At 40.5% G+C, this 23,364-nt stretch overlaps 3 protein-coding genes across 8 annotated transcripts in view; 1 reads left to right on the forward strand and 2 right to left on the reverse strand.

Moving 5' to 3' along the window:
- LOC146690274 (uncharacterized) overlaps positions 1 to 23,364 on the forward strand; it is a 300,316-nt gene that overhangs the window by 116,133 nt on the left and 160,819 nt on the right. The gene's annotated exons all lie outside the window — the stretch shown is intronic.
- Positions 403 to 12,527, reverse strand: LOC146690284 (kelch-like protein 9). Its single transcript, XM_085435288.1, has 11 exons — positions 12,383 to 12,527; positions 11,451 to 11,504; positions 10,163 to 10,293; positions 8,921 to 9,105; positions 8,698 to 8,830; positions 7,255 to 7,451; positions 6,927 to 7,002; positions 6,185 to 6,742; positions 5,793 to 5,972; positions 4,906 to 5,019; positions 403 to 1,782 (listed from the first exon to the last, which is right to left on the reverse strand). Exons 2-11 carry the CDS (start codon positions 11,453 to 11,455, stop codon positions 1,283 to 1,285), a joined length of 2,079 nt encoding a protein of 692 aa, XP_085291414.1. The 5' UTR covers positions 11,456 to 11,504; positions 12,383 to 12,527; the 3' UTR covers positions 403 to 1,282.
- hao2 (hydroxyacid oxidase 2 (long chain)) lies at positions 13,034 to 21,093 on the reverse strand. Of its 6 annotated transcripts, XM_085435290.1 has the most exons (9): positions 21,076 to 21,093; positions 20,921 to 20,974; positions 18,257 to 18,409; positions 16,906 to 17,057; positions 15,251 to 15,534; positions 14,627 to 14,848; positions 14,148 to 14,306; positions 13,944 to 14,013; positions 13,034 to 13,486 (listed from the first exon to the last, which is right to left on the reverse strand). In XM_085435290.1, exons 2-9 carry the CDS (start codon positions 20,965 to 20,967, stop codon positions 13,431 to 13,433), a joined length of 1,143 nt encoding a protein of 380 aa, XP_085291416.1. In that variant the 5' UTR covers positions 20,968 to 20,974; positions 21,076 to 21,093; the 3' UTR covers positions 13,034 to 13,430. The 6 variants fall into 6 exon arrangements, with proteins under 6 accessions (XP_085291416.1, XP_085291415.1, XP_085291417.1 ...); XM_085435289.1 differs by lacking the exon at positions 21,076 to 21,093 and having other exon boundaries at positions 20,921 to 21,039; XM_085435291.1 differs by lacking the exon at positions 21,076 to 21,093 and having other exon boundaries at positions 14,627 to 14,845; positions 20,921 to 21,038.

Here is a 23,364-nt window from a genome sequence, read left to right on the forward strand (position 1 = left end):
AACTGACCTATAGCTGACAATGACACTGTTTCCGGCATCATATCCTATTACACATAGGCTAATTGTGTATTCCGATGTAGAAGCTTTGTTTTTTACACTAAGTTTTCAACAGTTTAATAAAATTAGGTCAGTATACTGAAAACGAGTGCTAACAGTGAAGTGCAGCGCTAGCACTCGCTTAGAGCAACTTTGGCTGACTTTTTAAACACACAAAAAGAAACCGCAACAGTTCATCCACGCACACTCCTGCACTGCATGTTAGTGTTTCTATTTGGAAGACCTTGGCAAAGCAGCCGATAAGATAGCTGTGTGCTGAGGAGGTGAAGGATAAAGTCTCAAGGGCAGTTTCATCGTCATTTGCTGACATCAAACACCAAAGAGTGAATGTGTGTGAGCTTCTTTGTATCTATGGAACAACAGTCTGATGTGTTAATGGCTGAGAGGACTTTGCGTACAGCGAATAATGCGATTCTGTGTTGCAGCATGAAATTTAATGGAAAGCATTAACAGACATCTTTGCTCATTACATTGTGTTTAAAAGCAGAAACAAACCTCGTGAAAGCATGACTGTCTGTGGATACAGGCTTGATTAATAGGAAGTTCCACACCCAAAATGTTGTCTTTGACGCTACAGTCTAGCTGAAATCTTATGACTCTGTGCCATAAAAACTTCTTTATTTTCCAATGTTTGCCCAAAACCCTGTGGTGTTTTAATCACCTAATCCATGCGTCATCATGACACAAATGATTCAGCTAATTCCTTTCGGTTTAGAGATGGAATAAAATAAATAGATCAAAAAAGCCTACAGACTTACAAACTATACAAAAATAGCATTTGAAATAATGTCGATTTTCTCTCTTAATTCAATTTTTCAGTGTAATTTATATGAAAAGATGATTTTGCCTCTAATTCTGACTTGCTGCCTTCAGTGTCCAGTGAATCAATGTCCAGTCAAACTGATCAGGATGGTGGGTTTGAGCTTTCGTTTAGGCATTATGTACATTATGCATATTCATTACATAATCAACAGATTAGCTGGGGTGCCACATAGCTGGCAGTAAATGAAAGGACAGGAAACGATACTAACAAGAGCACAGTGTTTGTAAGTACGAGTAAAGTCTTCAATGCTAATGTAAGCTAGCCTGCTTTGCTTGCACATGCAACTTGTGTTTGCAACCCACACTACTTCCTGTTTTGCCTTCTTTTCGCCACAGCGTGCAGGTAAATTTCATCATGCTGTGGTCTCACAGCAGCAACAGCCGGAAACCCCCTCGTCTGTGGCTATGAGCTCTTAGCTGTGGGAAGTGGGCAATCTTGTATCTGAGCCTCATCTACTGACCCCTCTGGCAGATGAACTGTCATTGTGCAGGCACGGATCCCCCCCAGAGGCTCCAGCACGTTGAACACCCTGTCCCACACGTCCTTGTCTGGATCATATCGCTGCACGATGTCGACCATGCATCTGCTGTTCCAGGAATATCCTCCCACCACATAGATCTGTCCATTGAACACAGTCACACCTACGTCGCTCTGGCCCCGAGGCATTGGTGACACCACCGTCCACTGGTCTGTGTCAGGGCTGTAGTATTCGCAGCCCAGCACGTCGTCATAGTCGCTGCAGCCTCGGAAATGATTTCCGCCCATGACATAGAGTCTGTCTTCCACAGTGCACATGCAGTGCAGGCCACGGAGCTCCGTCATGTCTGCCCGTCGACTCCACGTGTCAGCGACCGGGTCGTAACACCAAAGCTCCTTCTGGAAGGTGTCACGGGTGATGCCGCCTGTTTGGCACAAGAACAGGATTGGTATACAGATATTTAATTCAAGTAAAAGCATAAATACCACTGCTTCAAAATACTCCAATAAAAATCCTACTTATTCATTGTCCAGTAAAATGTTCTTTTTGACTGATATGATGTGACTCTAGATATTATTTGTACTAATACAAGTTGGTACAGTCATGCTAAAAAATCTTTTCTGCAGAACTCTATGAAATCCTGTGAAAAAGTACCTAAACCTCATGATTTAACAGCATTTAGAACCATCTTTAGTTTAGCCTAATTGTTTTCTGTAAGCCTATCAGTCTCTGATAACATTTAGAGACAACATTTGCTTCAGTTCATTGAGGTTTGTCTGTATTTGTTAACATAGTCTGGACTTTGACAGAGCCAGTGCAAAACCTTGATTCTTCTCCTTTTTAGCCATTCTGCTGTAGATTTGCAGGGTGCTTGGGATCATTTTCTTGTTAAATGACCCAACGTGGTGCAAGCTTTAGCTGCGAATAGACTGCCTCACATTTGACTCTAGAATACTCTGATATACAGAGGAGGTCATGGTCTAGTTAGTGCAAGTTGCCCAGAGCATGCTATTTATTTATTTATTTTGTTATATGTATGAAAAGTAAATATTAAAAATCCATGTTTGCCTTAATTTTCAAATGAATGTTGTAAGCTATAATATGTCGTATAATATTGCACTGTGAAATTTAGTATGGTTAAAGAATAATATAAATACTAGAGTAAACTGCAAGAATTATTATGCTTTATTGAAGTACTGAGGTAAGGTGACCTTGTTACTTTCTATCTCTAATAAATAAACTAAAATGTGTTTAATCAAAAAGAATACAGAGTTAGTGAAACAGCAGATGTTGTTTATAAGATCGATATGTACGTGAACGTCTGCAGGAGAGTATGAGATAATGGACACACTGCTTCCTGTGGCCGAACATTAAAAACAGATGTGAGTAACGTCCTTCCTTTCACACCATGAATGCGATGCCAGTGTTCTTTCTTTGATCTTTTGCTTATTATTTATAAATGCCAAGGTGTTTGTCATCCAGAGCAGTGGCTGTTTTGTCATTAGGTGAAGGTTTGTCTTGTTTATTTTAGAGTTCAAATGATCCATTAGTCAGAAAATTAACACTTGCCCTCTTGAAAAGGAAAAATAACCCTAGATCCTTGTACACCTAACGACTAATTCAATAATTGAGAAATCAGGTTATTTTAATTACAACAAGCGAACAACTGAACTACAGTGAACAGTGAAAGTCTGTGTTTTAAGAAATGGTGAATGCTTTGTTTAGCGTTTACAAGTTTAATACTTCGGTAACCTTTTGTTGAAGCAGTGGTTTGTAATCGTACACCAAATTACATGCATTACCACTGTGGGCTTCTTGATGACATGCATACTGTCTAACTCAAAGAACCTCAGGTAGAAAGAGAATGGATGTGTGGATGTCCAAGTAAAGTATGCGCTGTTGTCTTCAAACTGCTATAATGCAGATATATGTTGTAACTTCAGACTGTGGGTTTGAACTTTGTTGCAAAGCGATGTGGTCCCCTTCAACTACAGGTTTCCTGATTCACGAGTGAAACCCGTCTTTCTGCTCTCAACTCTAAAAGCTGTTTTCCTGTCCAAGGTTGCTAAGAAACAGGCCTGAGAACTGTGTGAGAGCCGCTCATGAGACTGTGCATCTCAACAGGAAGTGGTTTCAAATAGGTCAGCCGTGAAGCATTATCTAATGCATTTTGTCAGGGTGGGTTTTCTTGTTCTCTCCAGACAGCCCTTTTAAAACTTTGACAAAACATCTCGACGAGCAAAAAATAAAAAATATATTAAAACGAACCAATTCAAAGCGCATGGTTCAAACACAAATTTGACCTGTTATTGATAACTCTCAGTAAAAAAGGGAGAAGTCAAGTATCATTGTTATACAACTGTAGACAGTCACTCTATAAACCTTTCTTGCTAACTGTTTCATTTGCAACCTCTTGCCTAAGTGTCAGTTCCTCATTTTTTCTTTAACGACAACAGGAATCTTCCTCTAACTCTGACCATGGCACTGATCGCTCTCTCTTATAGAAAATCTATAATTGAAATGAAACTGAAACAACGGTTCTCGAAATGGTTATGTGGTCATTTGTCATTTGCATTGCAAACATAATGACAAATAGACTCCATTCAGTGGTATTTAACACTCTTCTGTGCAGCACAGTGTTTAACCTTTTGAAATCTGCTTTGAATGGTTACATTTTACTATTTAGTTTGCTAGCATGCTCCCATATATCTACATTTTAACGACAAAAGTGAACTAAACAATAACATTTATGATGTAAAAAGTCAGTCAGATGTTGAAATCGTGCAAATTGAGAAAATTAAACATTCACAAGAGCTGAAAATGTAACAGGATGAGAAAAAATGCTTTCACTCACCCAATTTGTAGATATGAAGATAATTTGAATCAAATAATAATAATAGGTGAATACAGTTAAATAATAAATTAAGTTTTGCAAACCTTTTCACTAGCTGGGATTCTGAAAAGATGGTGAAATATTAAATATATGTAAATAGTTTTGGCATTTTCCTGTTAAAATACACAAAGCTTACCTTTATGCTATAAGTACTAGCGAATCTTGCTGTAAGACATAAGCTTTAATTGGCAGGAGAGTGCTGTTAGTACCAAGTTTTGACTAAAAGTCAGATTGGGGATTGTGTTTTTCTCAACAGGTGAAGTGAACACACCTGTATTTGAAGCTCCTTTAAGATTTTAAATTAGATTTAAGACAGATTTCATAAGCTTTGCTTCTGCTACAGTAGAAATCCTCCAGCGTGACCACTTGGGCTTTCATAATTTTATAAAATTATAAATCAATTAAATAAGTTCATTTTTAGTGAATTGGTTGTGTTTCTAAACTATTTATGTATAACTTTAACTGTATTTACTTTAGATTTTAATGCAGGACTTATCACTAATTGTGGACTTATCGTGTCATATTAAAGGTGTAAATACAGCCTATTTCTCATGTTTAAAAAAAAAAGGTGGAAAAATCTGTAAATGCTAGTAATTACTTTATAATCTTATACTGCAGGATTTGTTTTGACAGGGTTAATTGTTGCTGTCTTACCTGAAATGTACATGAGGCCTTCATGGACTGTTCCAGCATGTCCATAGTGGGGCTCCACCATACTGTTCACAAAGGTCCACTCATTTTTCTTCAGATTGTAGCACTCCACCGTATCTGAGCAAAATCACAGAGGGATGTTTATGCAATTTATTCAGCAAATACCTTTTTAAATGGCAGTAAATAATCCTAATAGGGAGAGCTATAACAGATCAGTGATAGCAGCAGTGTCCATAAACATCTTTTGAACAATTCAAACGTTACTTTTTAGTAGAAAAAAAGCTTCTTCAAGCTGCTGCTGTCAGGGAGGAGACTGCGGAGTCTCCAGGCCAGGACCAGCAGACTGAAGGACAGCTTCATCCATCAGGCTGTCAGGAAGCTAAACTCCCTCCCGATTCTGCCCCCCTCTCCCCTCTTCTCCACCACGGTCTCACTGAACTCTGTCACACACACACACACACTCACTCTCTGACGCACTCACTGGCCTGCTCCAGTCACTTTGTGGAGCATTGGACTGCTTAAGCATTGGACCTCATAAGACTTTGTTGTTACACTATCTCTTACCGTACACTACTAAATCCCCATTTGCACTATTTGCCTATTTTGCACCACTATGCCTTCTTACTTGAATATTGTATATTGTATAGCTTTTTTTTTTGTTATACGTAAAATTGTATTGTATTTATTTAAATTTTTACTTTTTAATTATTTTATTTGCATTTTTCTAATCACTAGGGTTTGAGAGTAACGCAATTTCTATTCTGTGTATGTCCTGTACATGTGGCAGAATTGACAAATAAAGTTGACTTGACTTGACTTGAAAAAGAACTGAATGGTAAAAAGGAAGCGGTTACTAGCTTACACTGAAAAAGAAATTTATTACAGCTCACCAATTTCTCCTGAGGCGTTCCTTCCTCCCACTGCAAACAGCTTCCCATTCAGGGCACTGAGATGGAAGAAAGTCCTCTTGTCATTGAGTGACGCAATCTGTAACCACTTGTCAAATCGTGGATCGTAGCGGTAGGCGCTGTCTATGGCTGTCTTGCCCTTTGTGTCGTAAGTACTCTGACCTGAGAAGTCGAAAAGATTCAGTGTTACCTTGGTGATTGCAACAAAAGGCCAATTACAACCTGTTCATATCAGTGTAGATCATTTATTCATGCTTAGTTTTGATGATGCTTGAACTAAAAACGCTGGCTTATACAAAATTAAATACTCATATTAGATGAACACATGGCTTAAATTGGCTGTTTGTATGTTTATGTGTGTACTCCGCTCTGACCTCCAACAATGAAGAGAAAGCCGCCTAGAAGAGCCACACCATGCTGATAGCGTGGCACCTCCATGGGCTTCAGGGCCCTCCAATGGCCGGTTTTCTCGTCGTACAGCCTTAACTCCCGGCTCACCACCAGCTGTTGTCGCATTACACCACCCAGGACCAGAATATGAGTTGCATCTGACCTTATCTGTGTCCTCTCTGTTTGCAGGGCTGGCTGCATGTAAGGCATCATCTGGTAGTTACTGGCCTCCAGCAAGAGGTTCACACAGGCTGTCTCAGAGCGCATCAGAGAGTCGCTTTCTTCTTCATCATCCTGAGAGATCTGAATCAGCTCACTGGGGCTCATCAGTGGGAAGCGAATATGCCGCATCAAGGCATAAACAGAAGTTCGGCGTTTGGCAGACTCGTGGTCCAGCCATCCTCTTGCAATATGATAGAGCTCCAGTTCCGAGAAACCTTTCAGCGAATTGCTGGCAAGAGCGTTGGCCATGCTGGTCTCCGAGAGCTCAAGGTAGCGGCCACACTCCACTAACTCTGAGAGGTTCTGACTCACAAACTCACCTGTTGTGATACAGATAATCAACAATCAATGAAAATTACCAAGTTTATTAGAGTTTTAGATATAGTTTTCTATTTAACAATGAGGGGCCACATACAATAAGGATGATATAAGGATAGATATGACTGGAAACATTTAATAACCATTAAATAATAACCACTGATAATCAAAGATCATATCACTTACCGATATTCTGCTGAACGTCCTCTAGAAGCAAGTCTGTGGCTATGCGCTCAACTTCCACACAGTTATCAATAGTGATCTGCAATGAACAACACAGAAAATAGAGTCATCAAACAGATAGAGTTAATAGTCTTTGCTCTATACTGCATTGTCATTCATTGCCATGGCTCCCTTCCAATGTCATATTATGTTCTGATCCTGAGTGCATGTGAAGGACAAAGAAGCAATCAGAGGGATTTGGCAGCTCATTAGCTAGGCCTCCAGTGTACTTGAATATAATTAGCAGAATCCTGAACGAATGTGACCTTAAACTGAAAGAAGAAGTGCTCACCTCACTGCTCAGAAGCTGATTGCAAAACCGCAGGACTGGCATGACCTGCAAGAAGTTTGCGGCCTCCAGTGTGTCCTGAAGATTGCCCATGTCGAGGCTCACTTTGGATGTGTAAATGAAGTCTATAATGTTCTTTAAGCCCAACTTAGTGACCCCATGCAGCTTGATCTCTCTCATCTCCTGCTCCCTCATGCCTCCTGAACAAGAATAAGCAAGGATCAAAAAGAGACAGAAAGCATGTATTTGCATTGCTTTAGAAGATTTGCCTTGTGTAGGCATGATGCACAGTCAGCAAGATGCAAAGATGTAACAACGCACAACATGAAGTTTATGCAAATAGGAAGGACAGGGACTAGAAATAGAGAGCATATTTCTCCTGTTTTGGCTTCCCTTCATTGGCTTCCTGTTAAATCCAGAATTGAATTCAAAATCCTGCTCCTCACATACAAGGTCTTAAATAATCAGGCCCCATCTTATCTTAATGACCTTGTAGTACCATATCACCCTATTAGAGAACTTCGCTCTCGCTCTGCAGGCCTAGTTGTTGTTCCTAGAGTATTTAAAAGTAGAATGGGAGGCAGAGCCTTCAGTTTTCAGGCCCCTCTTCTGTGGAACCAGCTTCCAGTTTGGATTCGGGAGACAGACACTATCTCTACTTTTAAGATTAGGCTTCAAACTTTCCTTTTTGCTAAAGCATATAGTTAGGGCTGGACCAGGTGACCCTGAATCCTCCCTTAGTTATGCTGCAATAGATGTAGGCTGCCGGGGGATTCCCATGATGCATTGAGTTTTTCCTTTCCAGTCACCTTTCTCACTCACTATGTATTAACAGACCTCTCTGCATTGAATCATATCTGTTATTAACCTCTGTCTCTCTTCCACAGCATGTCTTTTATCCTGTCTTCCTTCTCTCACCCCAACCGGTTGCAGCAGATGGCCCCGCCCCTCCCTGAGCCTGGTTCTGCCGGAGGTTTCTTCCTGTTAAAAGGGAGTTTTTCCTTCCCACTGTCGCCAAAGTGCTTGCTCATAGGGGGTCATATGATTGTTGGGTTTTTCTCTGTATCTATGAAGCGCCTTGAGGTGACTTTTGTTGTGATTTGGCGCTATATAAATAAAATTGAATTGAATTGAATTGAAATTGTTAATTATGTATTCAGATGTAAATATCTTTTGTGAAAATCTCACCTCAAAGGAAGCTGTGAGCAAAGAGGAGCCAGAATCTCTAAACAGACTTCCTTTTGGGGGTTTTAAGATGCTTGCTAATGTTTATCTATCTAAAGAGTAAGTCTGAGTTAAGCAAACAGAAAACCTTTTCTGTCTGCTGCACTGCGTTACAAACATACGTACTTCCTTCCTACAAAACTGCACTTGTATGATGACTACAATGTCACTGTTACCTTTCTTTCTCAATGCAGTGCCTCAACGATAGAAAGGAAAACAAACCTGTGAACATCGCTTTAAAGTAGTCGCTGGATGAAGCCATGATGACTCTGTGGACGGGAAACTTTTCCTTGCTATCTCCAGGAACTAAGACAACATCACAGAGCGTCTCGTCTCCCCGAAAACTATCAAAGCCCTTTGGGGAAAATAATTCGATGGGTTAGTTGTTAAAATGAACCCTCAAAATAATTTAATAACAAACAGCTGTTCAGACAGTAATAAAGACCTTTAGCACATCCTCTCCATGTTCAGTGCTACTGAACACCTTGGACAGGGGCCGGGGAGGAAGCTTGGGCTTTGTTGATTTGTCAGGGCGTTTAGGTGGTATTTCCATGGGTGGTGGGAGAACAAAAACTGGTGCTGGAGCTGGAGCAGGAGGCACAATAAGTGCTGGTGGAGCTGGTCTGTCATCTATGGAGGGGAAACACAAATTTCACTGAATTTGAGAGGTGAGAGAAGCCAATACTCCTGCTGATGCTGCAGGTACACTGAGCTACAGCTAAGAACAAATAATGGATTTCTGCTGCAGTGGAAACATGAAAGATTTAGCATCAAAATCTAATCAGAAAAGCCAAAGTAAGCACATATTAAGCAGAAATCTTACTGTAAAAGGTAAGATTTAACATTATTAAACACAAAATGTTGACTTTTTTTTTTTTTTGCCTGTCCCGTTTGGCTCTTTTGCCATCAGAATTATTGTCTAAAGGCAAAGAAAGATGCCCAACAGATTTACTTTGCCAAACTGACCATCCCAGCCTTGCTGTAGTGGTCCATTTGATTCACCTTTTATTGTTTATTTTATTTTCACTTACTGAATACGGGACAGACTTGACTGGGGGAAAGAAGGGGAGAAAGAAAGAGGGAAAGAGAAACAGCTGAGAAGAGGGACGGGGGAGAAGGGCAAAAAACAAAAACCAACAGAACGGGCAGAGAAAAAAAAGAAAAAAAAAAAAAATGCATATATCAATCACCTGGATCAGCTGTTGAGAAAGAAAAAAGAAAACAAGCAGAAGAGAACGAGTAATAGAATAAACAACATCACAATGATATATGGGAATATGACAGTAAATACTAAATGTTAAACATTATTGTGCAGCACATAAGATCAACAGAACACAGTGTGCTTTGAGGTAGGAGCCAAAAAGGGTGTAGTTTGTGGGTGTGATCACCCGTGTGTACACCTGTGAGCATGGACGCGCTTGTTTTTTTTAAAAGGTTCCTTCATGTAATGATCTGCTAGAGGGTGTGGGGGGGCCACAGCCCCGTCCTCCAGGGCATGAAGCGGGTATGGAGGAGATCAAAACTCCAGACATCCAGAGGCCCCCAGAACACAAGAGACCAAGGAAGACCAACAGAGGGGCAGCCGCGCCACTGTCCCAGAAAGAGCTGAGGAGAGTCCCAGATGAGGGCTCACTCAGCAGCAACAAAATGTTGACATTGATAGTTCTGTGTCACCATGGACACTCACCTTGTTGAACAGGAGGAGGAGGAGGTCTTTCTGGCTGAGCCGGGTGTCTCTGATCCCTGGATTGATTCCTGCTGCCTAGACGAGACAGTCTGCGGCTCAGCCTACCTGCCCCGCTGTCGTCTCCATTCGCCCTGCACAGGAAGGATTCACAGTAAAAGAACAGGTCTGTCATTAGCTGTCATTTTACAAAGTGATGTTTACGAAGTGACAAACAATGTTGCAGAATTATGGATATGGTTTTATAAATTTATTATGTGCACTAGTGCAAACAAGGTCACAAATTAAACATCTGGTGAGTTTACTTTAGGTTTCAGCTACACTGTTTTTAATTGGTAGGAATATTCATTGTGTTTTGGCTCTCAGCACTTCCTCTTAGAAGCGTGTAAAAATGCTGCTTTCTTCAGCGGACCCTCTCTACCGCTCAAAGCATCTCAGATCTGAAACATTTGATTAATGATGCTTTTTTCTTGGGAGAAGGCCTAATTTGCAAAAGTCCCTTATCTGTTTTGTAGTGCGTGTCCTGTGGCCTGAAAAAGAGGAAGCAGTGGACTTTTTTTTAAAAAGTGCACTATGTCTCCTCTTAAAACGGTTTCCTGCTGTGGGTCTTACACTCAGGTGAAAAGGCATCTACATGTTTGTTCCATCGACAATAGGAAGACGTGGCCTCACATATAGAATAAAATCCAAATCTACGACACATCAACAATCTACAGAGCACCGCTCAAAAACATGTTCCCGTGTTTTCGAAGTGCAACTATAGACAAGCAGATCCTAACTTGGTTACTAATTACACGTGTGATGAGATGCAATATGTTACAAGTTATGAGTAATCTTTCGGTGAAAGTGCACAACGAGAGACTTCTCAGAGCACACTCATCTTTTAAACTCAACCTCCACTCTGCAGCTTTGTGATTGCAACGCTCTCAGCTGTTGACAAAATCTGTCTTCATACAGATATAAACATGAAAACACCTGCAGATGAGCTCAAAACTGCTTTTTCGGGTGGGTGTTCCTGCTGCAGCAGGTGTCTCCACAACCACATTTTCCCATAAGACACACACACAGACACACACAGACACACACACACACACTGAGTGAAAACGTCAGCCTCGTTGTTGTGGCTGGTAAAAACGTCTCTAAAGAATTTTCTTCTGCTCCTTCTTCTAAAACCTTCACCTAAAAAAATATCCTCAACTCATTTCTATTGTATGTTTCACAAAAGTGTTGAATATTGATTAACCAGATGAGAAATGATGAGATCTAATGTAATGATGAAAACCTTCCTTACCCCATGTCATTGGCCTCTTGGGGTTGAGGACTGTTGTTTCGCTGATGAGACTTCCTACATGAAGAAATAAAAAAAAGTAACAATGTATTGGTGTTGCATAAATGTATCTGCGGACCACAAAGCACCTTTTTGCGGTGTCTACTTTACTACAGTAAATTCTTTCTAGCTTAGGTCAATGCTTTTCTAAGTTAGGCAAAGATTTGTACTTGTGTGAGTATGGATTCGACACAGAAATAACACTTCTCTGTTAGGCTGTTTTGTTGGTCTCGCATGATAATTTAGTCAGATTTGCTTCAAAGTTTCCTATTGCAGCATTCTTGTTTTTTCACAGCATATTTGATGTGGCCTCACATGATGGCAGACAACACAACCTTCACTGAACTTCACTTCAAATGTTCTCGTCATCATTCCCATCACAGCTCTCGCATTTCCTCGTGAAGAAAACCTCAAATGTGCATGCTGAAACTGACGTACAGTCTGAGAAAAATTCTGTAATATTTGATCTTGTTATGCACAAAACCCAACCCAACTTCACAGCTACTGTTCAGCAATCTGAAAATATGATTAGCATGCTTGTTAGCAGATAAGCAGATAAGATCAGCTGTGTGACAAACGCTTTGGTTTTGCTTTTTGAAAGGTTGATATTGTTGCGTTCGACCTTTATTGACCTCGTACATAAAGCTCATTGTCAACGATTGTGCGCACACCTGCAGTTTACCTCAACTCTTAATAATAATGATAATAATGAGAAGACTTTAATACCCATAATATCTAGGTAACTGGTTATAAATAAGTGAAACGCTACACTTCTGTAGCATCCTTGTACAGCTGAAATATGCACACGACTTGGTGGCACTTTGCTGTGTGCTGTGCAGCTGCCTCACCTGCACTTTTGTAAAAGTACAAAAAAGGGACATTTGTGGGTGACCTACCTGGAAGAAGAAAGCTTCCTCAGCAGACTTGACCCGAGCCCTCCCTCCAGCCTGGCAGTTGATCCAAAACAAACTCTAAAAAGAAAGACTGAGCAGAAAATGTCTGCTCCACTGTGCCAGCTGGTTGAAGAGTTGAAGCGTCTGAGTGAGCTTCACCGTTTTAGCTTAACCAAGACCTCAGTTACTTCCTGTGCTACTTCTCTTTCTCACTTTAGGTTTCTTTCCGCATTTTGATGCTCTCCACCCGACAGTGTCACACTTCAGATCATGTCAGCGAAATAAGAAAAGTTATTTCAGAAGCTGCTTTTGCTTTTAGGTTTTTAATGAATCATGTTGACACACACAGGGCCTTTAGTGACCTTGTGTGCTTGCATGATTTTGCAAATGGAGTAACTGCACTGTTCAAATTTTAAAGTCTATAGTTAAAAGATGAATGGAAGCCAAAAATATGCAACATACTGAACAAGACATAACGCAGTGACAACAGACAACATGAACTTTTCAACTTAGAACTTCTCTGGTTCTGATGAGAACCTGACCTGCAGCTAATCCACTTATTAGAAGTTCAAACATTAATTTTCATATAGATCAGATCAGATACTACACTTCAGTTATCACATGAAATTAATAAATCCAGGAAAGAGCAACAGATATTTGCCACATGCTAGAGTTTATTCAGCCATAAGAAATGGCAGCATTTCAAACCACAGTGTACAAAGTGCACTCATGTTGATTCGTTACAGCAGAATAGAAAAAAAAAGCTTTCATGGCAAGTGCCTCCATCCTTTCCTCCCTTCACGATCTAAAACAGCTTGATAAACCTTGAACTGACTCCCAGCTTTCTAAAACACTCACTCACTCATGTAGTCTGGCATGAATATATATCAGAAGTCCCACAATTTATTCCTGATGATGGTTGTTTTCATGTACTGCGTGAGGTAAACTTGTTTCTGTTTATTTTTTGTTATAATGAATTCTCAGGCTCTTTGTTTAAGTCTCAGTCTGGTTTAGTGGGATAATTGTCCTCAGTGCTGCCCTCTGCTGGCGGTCACAGCTTGGAAAACTGAATGAGGTTCCTGTTGATTTCAGCTACATTCCTGCAACCTGGATCAATAAACATATATGGTAAATGGTAAATGTATGGGTGGATGACTGTATTTGTATAGCGCCTTTACTAGTCCCCCCTAGGGACCCCAAAGCGCTTTACACACCCAGTCATCCACCCATTCACACACACATTCACACACTGGTGGAGGCAGCTACAGTTGTAGCCACAGCTGCCCTGGGGCAGACTGACAGAAGCGAGGCTGCCATATTGCGCCATCGGCCCTTCTGGCCAACACCAGTAGGCGGTAGGTGAAGCGTCTTGCCCAAGGACACAACGACCGAGACTGTCCGAGCCGGGGCTCGAACCGGCAACCTTCCAATTACAAGGCGAACTCCACACTCTTGAGCCACGATCGATAAAACAGTAATAAAAATAATGCTGAAATGTTCCCTAAAGCCTGTTTATATATTAGCATGATTACAGCCATGTCCTTCAAGTTTGCATCAGACTCACCTGATAGAGCCATAGACAGACGGAACTCATCGTTTAGGATTTGCAGTACGTCCCTCACTCCTTCTTCTCCCTAAAAGATCACACAGGGCATATTTAAATTAAAAGCAAATTGAATTCTGTAATCTCAAATGCGTACTTGGTGTTAACTAAATAATTACTACAATCAATGAAAACAAACACCTCAATGTGCTGTCATAATCGTACCTTGTATGCGAGGCCCCACACTGCTGGACGGCCAATGAAAACACACTTGGCTCCCAAGGCCAGCGCTTTCAGTACATCACTTCCTGTTCTGATTCCTCCGTCAACATAGACCTCAATTCTGCCTTGTACAGTGTCCACAATCTCTGGCAGCGCATCAATCTGTTATAACAGAGACAGAGATAACCTTACTGCACCATTGAACACTCAGATATGTATCTGAGTAAGCTACTATAGGTCAATGAGCGAACAAACAAAAAGAAACCCCGTACTTTCTGCAGCTCGGGTTATTGCTATGAAATTTTACTGCTGTGAAGCGGTAACATAATTTGAAAAATGCTGTGAAATAGACTGAAAATCTGTTTTGTGAAGAGGTAAACAAAAAGACTAATAATCCCAGACTTTCACTGGTTATCTATCGTACATTTTATGAATATGATCTTGAATAAAAGAATGTAGCAATGAATGTGGTCAGCGAGTACCGAGGCTGGGCCTCCGTCCAGCTGTCTCCCCCCGTGGTTTGACACGATGATGCCCTGAACACCATGTTCCACGGCCAGCTCAGCATCCTCCTTGGTCAGGATACCCTTGATAATGATAGGTAGGCGTGTGATGGACTGTAGCCAGTAGACGTCCTTCCAGCTGATTGAGGGGTCCAGGGTGTTCGCTGGTATCCCATACTCCTCTGGGCCTGCTGTCTCCTGCTTACAGTGCATGTTTGTGATTGTACAACTCTTCTTAAGTGTTCACTTTGGTTTATAAATGTGCTGTTTTTACTGAAAATGCAATAATGGGACAACTCTGACACTGCTGGTGCATTTAAGTAACATTAGAGTTTGGATATCTTGTACATTTAAGTTGAAGTCCACCTTCCTGATGGACAAATACTGTACTCCAGACTGTAAGGTAATAGATTCTTAGAAATTAGCATTGAAATTACTGCCAAGGGGCAACGATTGCATCTGTGCCATTTATGACGGTATAAAATCAACATCAAAAACACAGTTGAATATGAGTAGTCTTTGTCTTAGCTCATTTTGTGTTCTTAGAAAAGTACTTGCATGTTTTGGAGCACAATGAATATAGAGAAAACTGTTGGCTGTTACCTGAAATACTCCATCAAAGTTCTTTACTTTGAGATGTGGTGGAAGTTTGAACTGGTTGCGAATGTCATTGCGGCGCTTTCCAGTATAGGGGACGTCGACAGTGAGGACCAATGCCTTGTACCCGAGCGCCTCTACGCGGTGCACCATTTGTTCCGACAGCTTCCTGTCTCGGTACACATACAGCTGGAACCAGCGGTAACCGTTGGGTGCTGCCGCCACGATCTCCTCCACTGAACATGTGGAATATGTGCTGGTGATGTAGCAGGTGTTGAGCGCCTCGGTGGCTGTGAGATGAAGGCTGGGGTGTTACTATGACTCCCGCATTTAAATGTCCAACTTTACAGCAAAAGCATACTTACAGCCTCATGTAAAAAGTGTTTTTGGTGTCCACAGCAGATGTGGGTGAGATTCTCAATAACACACATCTCAAGGCTTAGGGTTATGAAATATTAGGCTTGAAGCCTCCTAGAGTGTTTTCAGTGTTTAGTGTGTTTAATTCAAACACTGGTTCATTTTCCCCCTTAGTGTGTTTCCCTTGTGCAGGTGTCAACACGGTAATCATACTCAGGTGTGGACCAAAACAACTCCAACAACCACACCAAGAGCTTTTCGAGGAGTTTGTCTCAGTCGGGCTCCAAACGAACTCCAGAGTGATTAGTTTACGGTGTGAACGAGTGCCAACCAAAGTTCAACTCTGATCCAACTACCAGAAGTACATTACAAGTTTGAGCTAAACACCTTTCACTAGCCATGTATGCTTTGCATGCTGGAATGTATCAGGGTACCATAGATGCCAGCTAGCAGTGAAATTAATGTAATTTCTCCACAGTCTCCAAAAGTCCATAACATGGCACTTTTTCTCTTGCATTCACTTTTGTTACTCTTGCCCCAGACACATTTGGCCTATAAGCTCAGTGAATGTTCTCACTTTGTGTATAATGATGCTTTTTAGTTCGCTTGGAGTTCACTTCAATTTTTCTCTGTGTAACAATCTAACCATGGGAAAAAGCTACAAATTTACAAATTGAAACTGATTCAGACCACAGGAAACAAACTACAGGTGTAAAAACACCCTTAAAAACACGGGCGACCGTGGCTCAGGGGGTTGGGAAGCGTATCTGTAACCGGAAGGTCGCCGGTTCGATCCCCGGGCTCTCTGTCCTGGTCGTTGTGTCCTTGGGCAAGACACTTTACCCTACCGCCTACTGGTGTTGGCCAGAGGGGCCAATGGTGCGATATGGCAGCCTCGCTTCTGTCAGTCTGCCCCAGGGCAGCTGTGGCTACAACTGTAGCTACCTCCACCAGTGTATGAATGTGAGAGTGAATGAATAGTGGCATTGTAAAGCGCTTTGGGTGCCTTGAAAAGCGTTATATAAATCCAATCCATTTAAACAGTTAAGCTGCCAATGAAATTCTCTGACAAAAAACGGCTTGTCCCAAGGCTCACGCCATCTGCGCTTCAGTCAATTAAATTCTACCATTTTATTAGCTGCTACTAAGCACTAATTAGCAAGGATTTAACTCTGTGTGAAACACTCTTATACTTTAAAATAATCTAGTGAGTAAAAAAAGCACACAGACAAACAGAAAGACTGATTCATATAGATATGAAAACCATTCACCGACCCACATAATCTTGACACAAAAGTCCTTACCCCGAGCTGTGGCTACCTCTCCTTCATGCCAGGCCAGGCAGTGAAAGGCAGTAGGTGCGATACCGACAGGAAAGCTGATTTCTGTCCCCTGCACAGTGGTCCGTGTGTCGCTCACTGACACGTCCCGCAGGATACGAGGCCTCAGACGGATCCTGAGCGTGAAGCACAGTCGAACATGTAACTAATAAGATCACATGGTACGAGAAAATCTTTGTATATTTTACTGTATTGTGTATACTCATTCAGCAGAAGCTTCACTTTAAAAACAATGTGTCTCAGGGTCAAAACCCTGTCATGATAAAACATCAGTAAGGAAGCAACTGGACTTCTTTAAGTTTCCTGAAGACGTTTAAACGCTCATCCGAGAAGCTTCTTCAGTTCTAAGACCAAATGGTGGACGGTCCCAGGTATTTAAAGCTCTAGTGGGAGTTGTCCCTAAGACGGCTGCTGACCCACTACTGATCATGTGCCTCATTACACGAGGAAAGGAGTGAAAAATGACACAAACCCTTTTTTACGCCTTGGCTCATGTGACGAGTCTAGCTTAGCTGCTTTTCTTTCCAAGCTCCTTGGATGATTACGACCTGGATGACTGAGAACCTACACAGACACTTTCCTAATGAAGTTATATTCCTCTGAATGTGAAGAGGACTTGGGGATTCTGTTTTCCCCAAAGCTATTACTGGTGATATATTAAGGAAACAATCCAATGTGATCATTTCTCAAAGGGACAAAAGTTATCTGCAAAATGGTAACAGACTCGTGGCAAAAACATACACTGTGACTTTACAAAATAGGCACTTTATCAGTCTTCATGGAGACATTAGAAAAGCTGAGAGGAATGCAGAAGGAGACACGGGAGAAAACATCCTCCCCAAAATTCTTTATCCCAGCAGTAGTGCAACTTTCCAAACTGTTCACCACAGGAAGTTGGAGGAACGGTGCAGCGTCAACACTGAGTAAAACCCAAACAGCCTGTTACTGATTATTTGGTATCACAGCAACAAAAACTGTACTACAGAAATCAGTTACAGCCATCCAAAGTCCACAGAAACAGGCCATGCACTCACATGATCTTTGGCTCGGTACTGAAAATGTTTTTCAGTTGTGTTTGCTCCTATTCTATTCATAATGTAGAGATTATTTCTTTAGTGTGTTGAAGCTGCACCACTGCAGTGCTGCCTGCATGTCTGTGGTCACAATGAAGGTCAAAAAATGTTTCTCCTTTGTGCTGCCTTTAGATAGACGGTCTGACAAACATTGTAAAAAAAAAAATCACCATGGAAACACGTGCATTATGCTTGTGCAATAACCTTGAATGTCTGGATCAACTTTATTTTGCTCACTGTACCTTTTGTAAGCCAGCAGATTGTCGTCCCTGGTGCAGCATTCATCTGCTCCAGCTGCATAATAATCCCAGGTGGCCTTTGAGAGATGCTCCTTAGCATACTCCTCAAAGTCTGTCAGGCATACCATCTGCATCTCTCCACAACAAACTCCCTCTCTGTGTAGGAGCAGAATTTTTCAGATTTCAGTGTAATCTTGGCAACAAAGCAGCAGAAAATACAATCAAGCATTGATATGTGTACTCTTAGATCTGTGCATATCATTTTAAATGAAAGCATTTCAACATGCTATATAGCCAGTGACTGACTGAAAATAAAGATTTCTAGTGTTCTACTGCTGGTCAATGCCAAGCACTGCTGACTTCATCACAGCTTAATCTTATCTGTTCACTCAACCGGCTAAACAGAATTTTCTGCATTGCATGCGAGATAAACAGCCCCAGTCACTCTGCATGTGTAAAGTTACAGCTTCAAGACTTACCACAAGCTACTGATATTCCAACAACAAAATTCCCCTACTCTAAAAGGACACAGCCTCTGTGAAGCACTAACTATTGCGACATCGCTGCTCAAACTGAAATGCCCCTCCTATCAGTGAATGCAGTGCAATCGATGACCCGCCAGTTAAAGTTCCGCACATCTGAGTAAGAAACATAAACTGGTTTAGTTTTCCTTTTTCCTCTACTTTGCATCCAAGTTCTTGTTTTCCTACCTTTGCTTTTGTCTCAATCAAAATCAAACTTTCATTGCGGCATTATGAGAGCCGCTGACAGTGTAAGCGACCAGCAGGTGACCCCTGGCCTTATTGTGTTTACACAAGCTGGAAATGTGCTGATGATGACTGCGACTATAGTGAGGACGAGAGGCATCTGACAGTGTCGTGTGGTCCAGATGGAACATACAGCATATGGGCATACATATTTACTCACTGTTTACCCAGGATCCTACATGCTAACATATATACAACAGGGGCTTTTGTCAGGTGGGAGCTCCTGTTTTGTTACATGTTCTTAACAGTCAGCATAAAATTATGAGGGTATGCTCAACATACTTATGCTGAAAAAAAGTTTAGGTGCGCCTGTCCATCTGCTTGTTGATGAAAATGTCTTTAATCAGTCAATCACAAAGCAGCAACCCGTTTAGACATGTAGACATGAGATGACCTGCTCAACCTGAGCGTCAGAATGGAGAAGAAAGGTGATTTTAAACATGGCAGGCTTGTTAGTGCTACATGGGTTGGTGTGAGTATTTCAGAGACTGCTGATCTACTGGGACTTTCCAGCACCACCATCTCTTATTTTTACAGGGCTAAAAAAAAATCAAAAAAAATCCTGCAAGCAGCAGTTCTCTGGAAGAAAATGCCTTGTTGATACCAGAGGTCAGAGGTGAATAACCAGAATCTTTTGTCCTGACAGGAATACAATTCTAACTCAAATAACTACCCATTACAACTAAGATATCTAGAAGAGCAGCTGTGAATACATGGATTCATCTTGGAATATTTTCTTAGAACACTTTGGGCACCTTAGTACCAATTGAGCATTGATTAAATGCCTCGGCCTATCTGTTAATAACCACGTCTGTCCATTTATGACCACAGCATAGACCCTTTGAGTCTTCACGCTACAGGCTTAAATTTAGCCAATATGAAGGCTAAGCTGTAATTGTGACATGAACATGGGCCTACCAGGTACAGGTGCCCGTTTCCCCTTTCTCGGTGTGCTGATACAAGCACGTTAGCAGGTGGGACAGTTGAGAAAGAAGTGCTGAATGACGTTGTTAGCTCTTAGCGTTAAACCCGAACCAACCTGTGACTCATCTCAAAATTTTTGGCCGTGCCTATTGAATTTTAGGCTCCCGTAAAAAACATTTTTAGATACTTTAAAATATTTTTTTAATAATTAAAGTGTGTTTGACTGTTTTAATTGGGTCTAAAGTACAAATTAAAAACCAAAGACACTTCTCTGTATGTTTATATTTGTCTTGAAGTCTGTCTTGTACAAACAGAACCCCCCCACACACTATTTGTTTTTGGTTCGTTCCAGCTGGAGATGCGTTACTAATGAACTTAAGTGTAAGTAAAAGTTAATTAAGTAAATAAATAAACAAATGTCATTCTCAACTCACGCTACGAAATATGTTTTTATCTTAATAAATGTATAAAATAGAAAGAATTTCTCTGTTTAAAGTGACAGCAACGAAAAAAAAGGTCTGACGAAACAGGACGACAAGCTAGCTGATAAACTGTTATAAGAAAAGCAACAAAATGTTTTGAAAATGAACTCATTAGCTCTTTTATCCATGACAGTAATTAACACTGTATCTAAATTTTAGATATAGAAAACCTGCATGCTCTGTCTTTATTAACTTATTAACGTGACCATAAAAATTTAATCAATGTTAAAACGGTTTTCTTATGTTACGTTTTATGAAAACACCATGGAGTTGTAAAACTGCTAAGAAAGCTTTGATGACATTTAAGACCATTTAACTATCCAAAGCTTGAACAAAGCTGGAATCCAGAGGCTGTTTGCTGGATGGCCGACTTGTGCAGAAAACTAATGTGTTTACAATCCCTGCTAACTTGACAAAAACTTTCTGGCAGTGCAGTCAATGAATCGGGAGACAGAAAGCATAAAACGGATGTTAAATTTGTATCAATTACTCACCGATTACAATTGTTCATTCTCTTAGCAGAGCTTCTTTCCTGACACATTCATAACCTGTAAACAGACCACAACCAAAATGTGAGCACAACATGATTATTGGCAATACTGTTACTACAACTACTACTGCTACCGTTACTGCCAATTATGTGACCCACATTGCTTTTAGTTCCACAGCACTAACACTCGTACTATGCCAGTGCTTTTAATACTGCTTCTTTTGCTACATTTGCTACATTTTAGTAGTATTACAAGTATTACAACTACAACCACCAGACAAACGGACATTGCAGCTCTTTCCTACACATAATACTGCTACGATTACAGCTAATAGTACTGATACTTTTTCTGACTTCTGCTCATGTACTGGGTTAAATATGTACACTTGTGTTTTAAGGGGTATTTATTATTTTCTTCTTTTTTGGGGGGGTTGTATGGAAGCCCCAAACGCAATTTCATTGTTCTTGACAATGACAATAAATAAATAAATACTAAATACTAAATACTACTAGCACTTCAAATCCATACATATAAAATAACAACACTGCAGAAATTAATACTGTTAGTAGTTCTGTTATTTTGTACACCATTTCTTTTTCTTTTTATATCAATTAAAACAATTGATGTGTACTAGTTAAGGAGTTCACCTAAACAGTTAATTTAACTGTTATTTCCAATGTCTGTTGGGAAATAACACTTTCTGACACCCGCTGTCAGAAAAAAGGTGCATTAAAAAGTATTATTGCTGTGTCTGCTATATAGTAACTATGCTGCTATACTTACGTCTACTAGCATTTGAGATATAAAAGCTGTGCCTACTATTTTTTAAAGAATTGGTTGTTTTAGATTTTTCACCAAAGTGAAGACAAAGTTTGTGAATTTAAATCATATCCAGAGATAAGGCGGCATTTGTTTTTAGTTAATCCACTGTGTTAAGTATTATTTAATAGTAACCTACAAAAACCTTTTAGAACAGAAAACCTTTCAGAATAGCTTTCAGCTATGAACACTTGAGGGCAGTCTAATACTGAATGAAGGTCCTTTCTTAAAGCTCCAGTCAACATCTGCAAACCAGATAAAGAGCTTGTATTTAATGTCTGTCATCCGTGAACACTATACATCTAAGACTACAGCACAACACGGAATAAACCTTGTTCAACCCTGCGCTCAGAGGTCTGTTAAACGTGAATGTATTAATATCCCAGTTTTTATGTATTATTTAAACCTTTTAATAAAAATACTTGAATACAAATGGGATAATTTGCTCAGTTAGATTTTTCTTATCTCCTTTTTAAAAAAAATGTTTACTAAAAATGTGTAAAACACAAAAATAACCTGCTTTTACTGCACTGTTTATTTTACAGCTCGGCAGGACTGAGATATTATGTTTATTTTTAGGTTCAGTTTTTTAAGTGTGGCTGAATGTGTGTGATGAATGTGAGCCTCTGTCCTGTGTAGACTGTGAAAGGTGTCAGTTATTTAGCTCCATTGAATGGCAGCTGTGAGCACATTGTCCAAGTAGATTTCTAGAATACCTGGTGTTTGGTTTTCAATGTAAGATACAAAGCAATTTGAAGGTTTAATGAGCTACTGTTATACAGTAGGTTGGTGTATGGTACACTGGCTTAAGTAATGCTGCTCACCAAGAAGTCAACAGAAACTGACACTTTGCTGTTTTTAATTTATTTGGCGGCTAAATCCTGAGATCCTACATTTAGATGAATCCAATAACGGGAAGGCAGTGTAAGTAGATAGTTGCTGAAGTGGATAATTCAGTGTCTTACCTTAACCTGTGCTCTTTGGCAGGCCTACAGTAGGTGTTGGTTCCCTTCTCATGTGGCAAGGTCGTGTCAAAGGGCAGTGCAGCCCCCGAATCCTACCTCCCCCACCACAAGCTCTCTCACAGTGTGAGGCTCCGCCCACAGTGGGTCAACAACAGCTAAGCCACTTGTCAGCACTCTTTTTGCTGGTCTTTCTTTGTGCCAAAAACCACCAAAAGCTTGGTCAGGTCAATTCTATTGATCCATCACTCATAAATATACCAAACTCACAATATCGATTAGTGTTTGACATGCAGAAATACTTAGAACACTTGGAGCAACAAACACCTCCTGTTCTTGTTTTTTATTTAAACTGTGGCAAATAAGTCTCAGCAAGTTTTCAAGTTTAACAGTTCATTAACACAGAAACACGGGGAGGCTGTGGGCACATCAGAAGAATATGACTGGTTGTACAATGAGACAGAATCTCTTTATACTTGTATGAAAGCTTCCTTCTATCTTTGAAAAATCCCCAGAATCACTGCTGCATGAAAATCCCCTTAACTGTCTATGCCAGGGGTGTCAAACTCAAATACACAGTGGGCCAAAATTCAAAACTGGAACAAAGTCACGGGCTAACATTAATATTCATTGAAAAAAAATCTTCCTCCAGATATAAGAATGAAT

This window comes from Copadichromis virginalis, linkage group LG16 (genome assembly GCF_057382275.1).
Source record: "Copadichromis virginalis isolate Kocher_CV1m ecotype Utaka linkage group LG16, C_Virginalis_male_GT1.1, whole genome shotgun sequence".
NCBI classification, from domain to species: Eukaryota; Metazoa; Chordata; class Actinopteri; order Cichliformes; family Cichlidae; genus Copadichromis; species Copadichromis virginalis.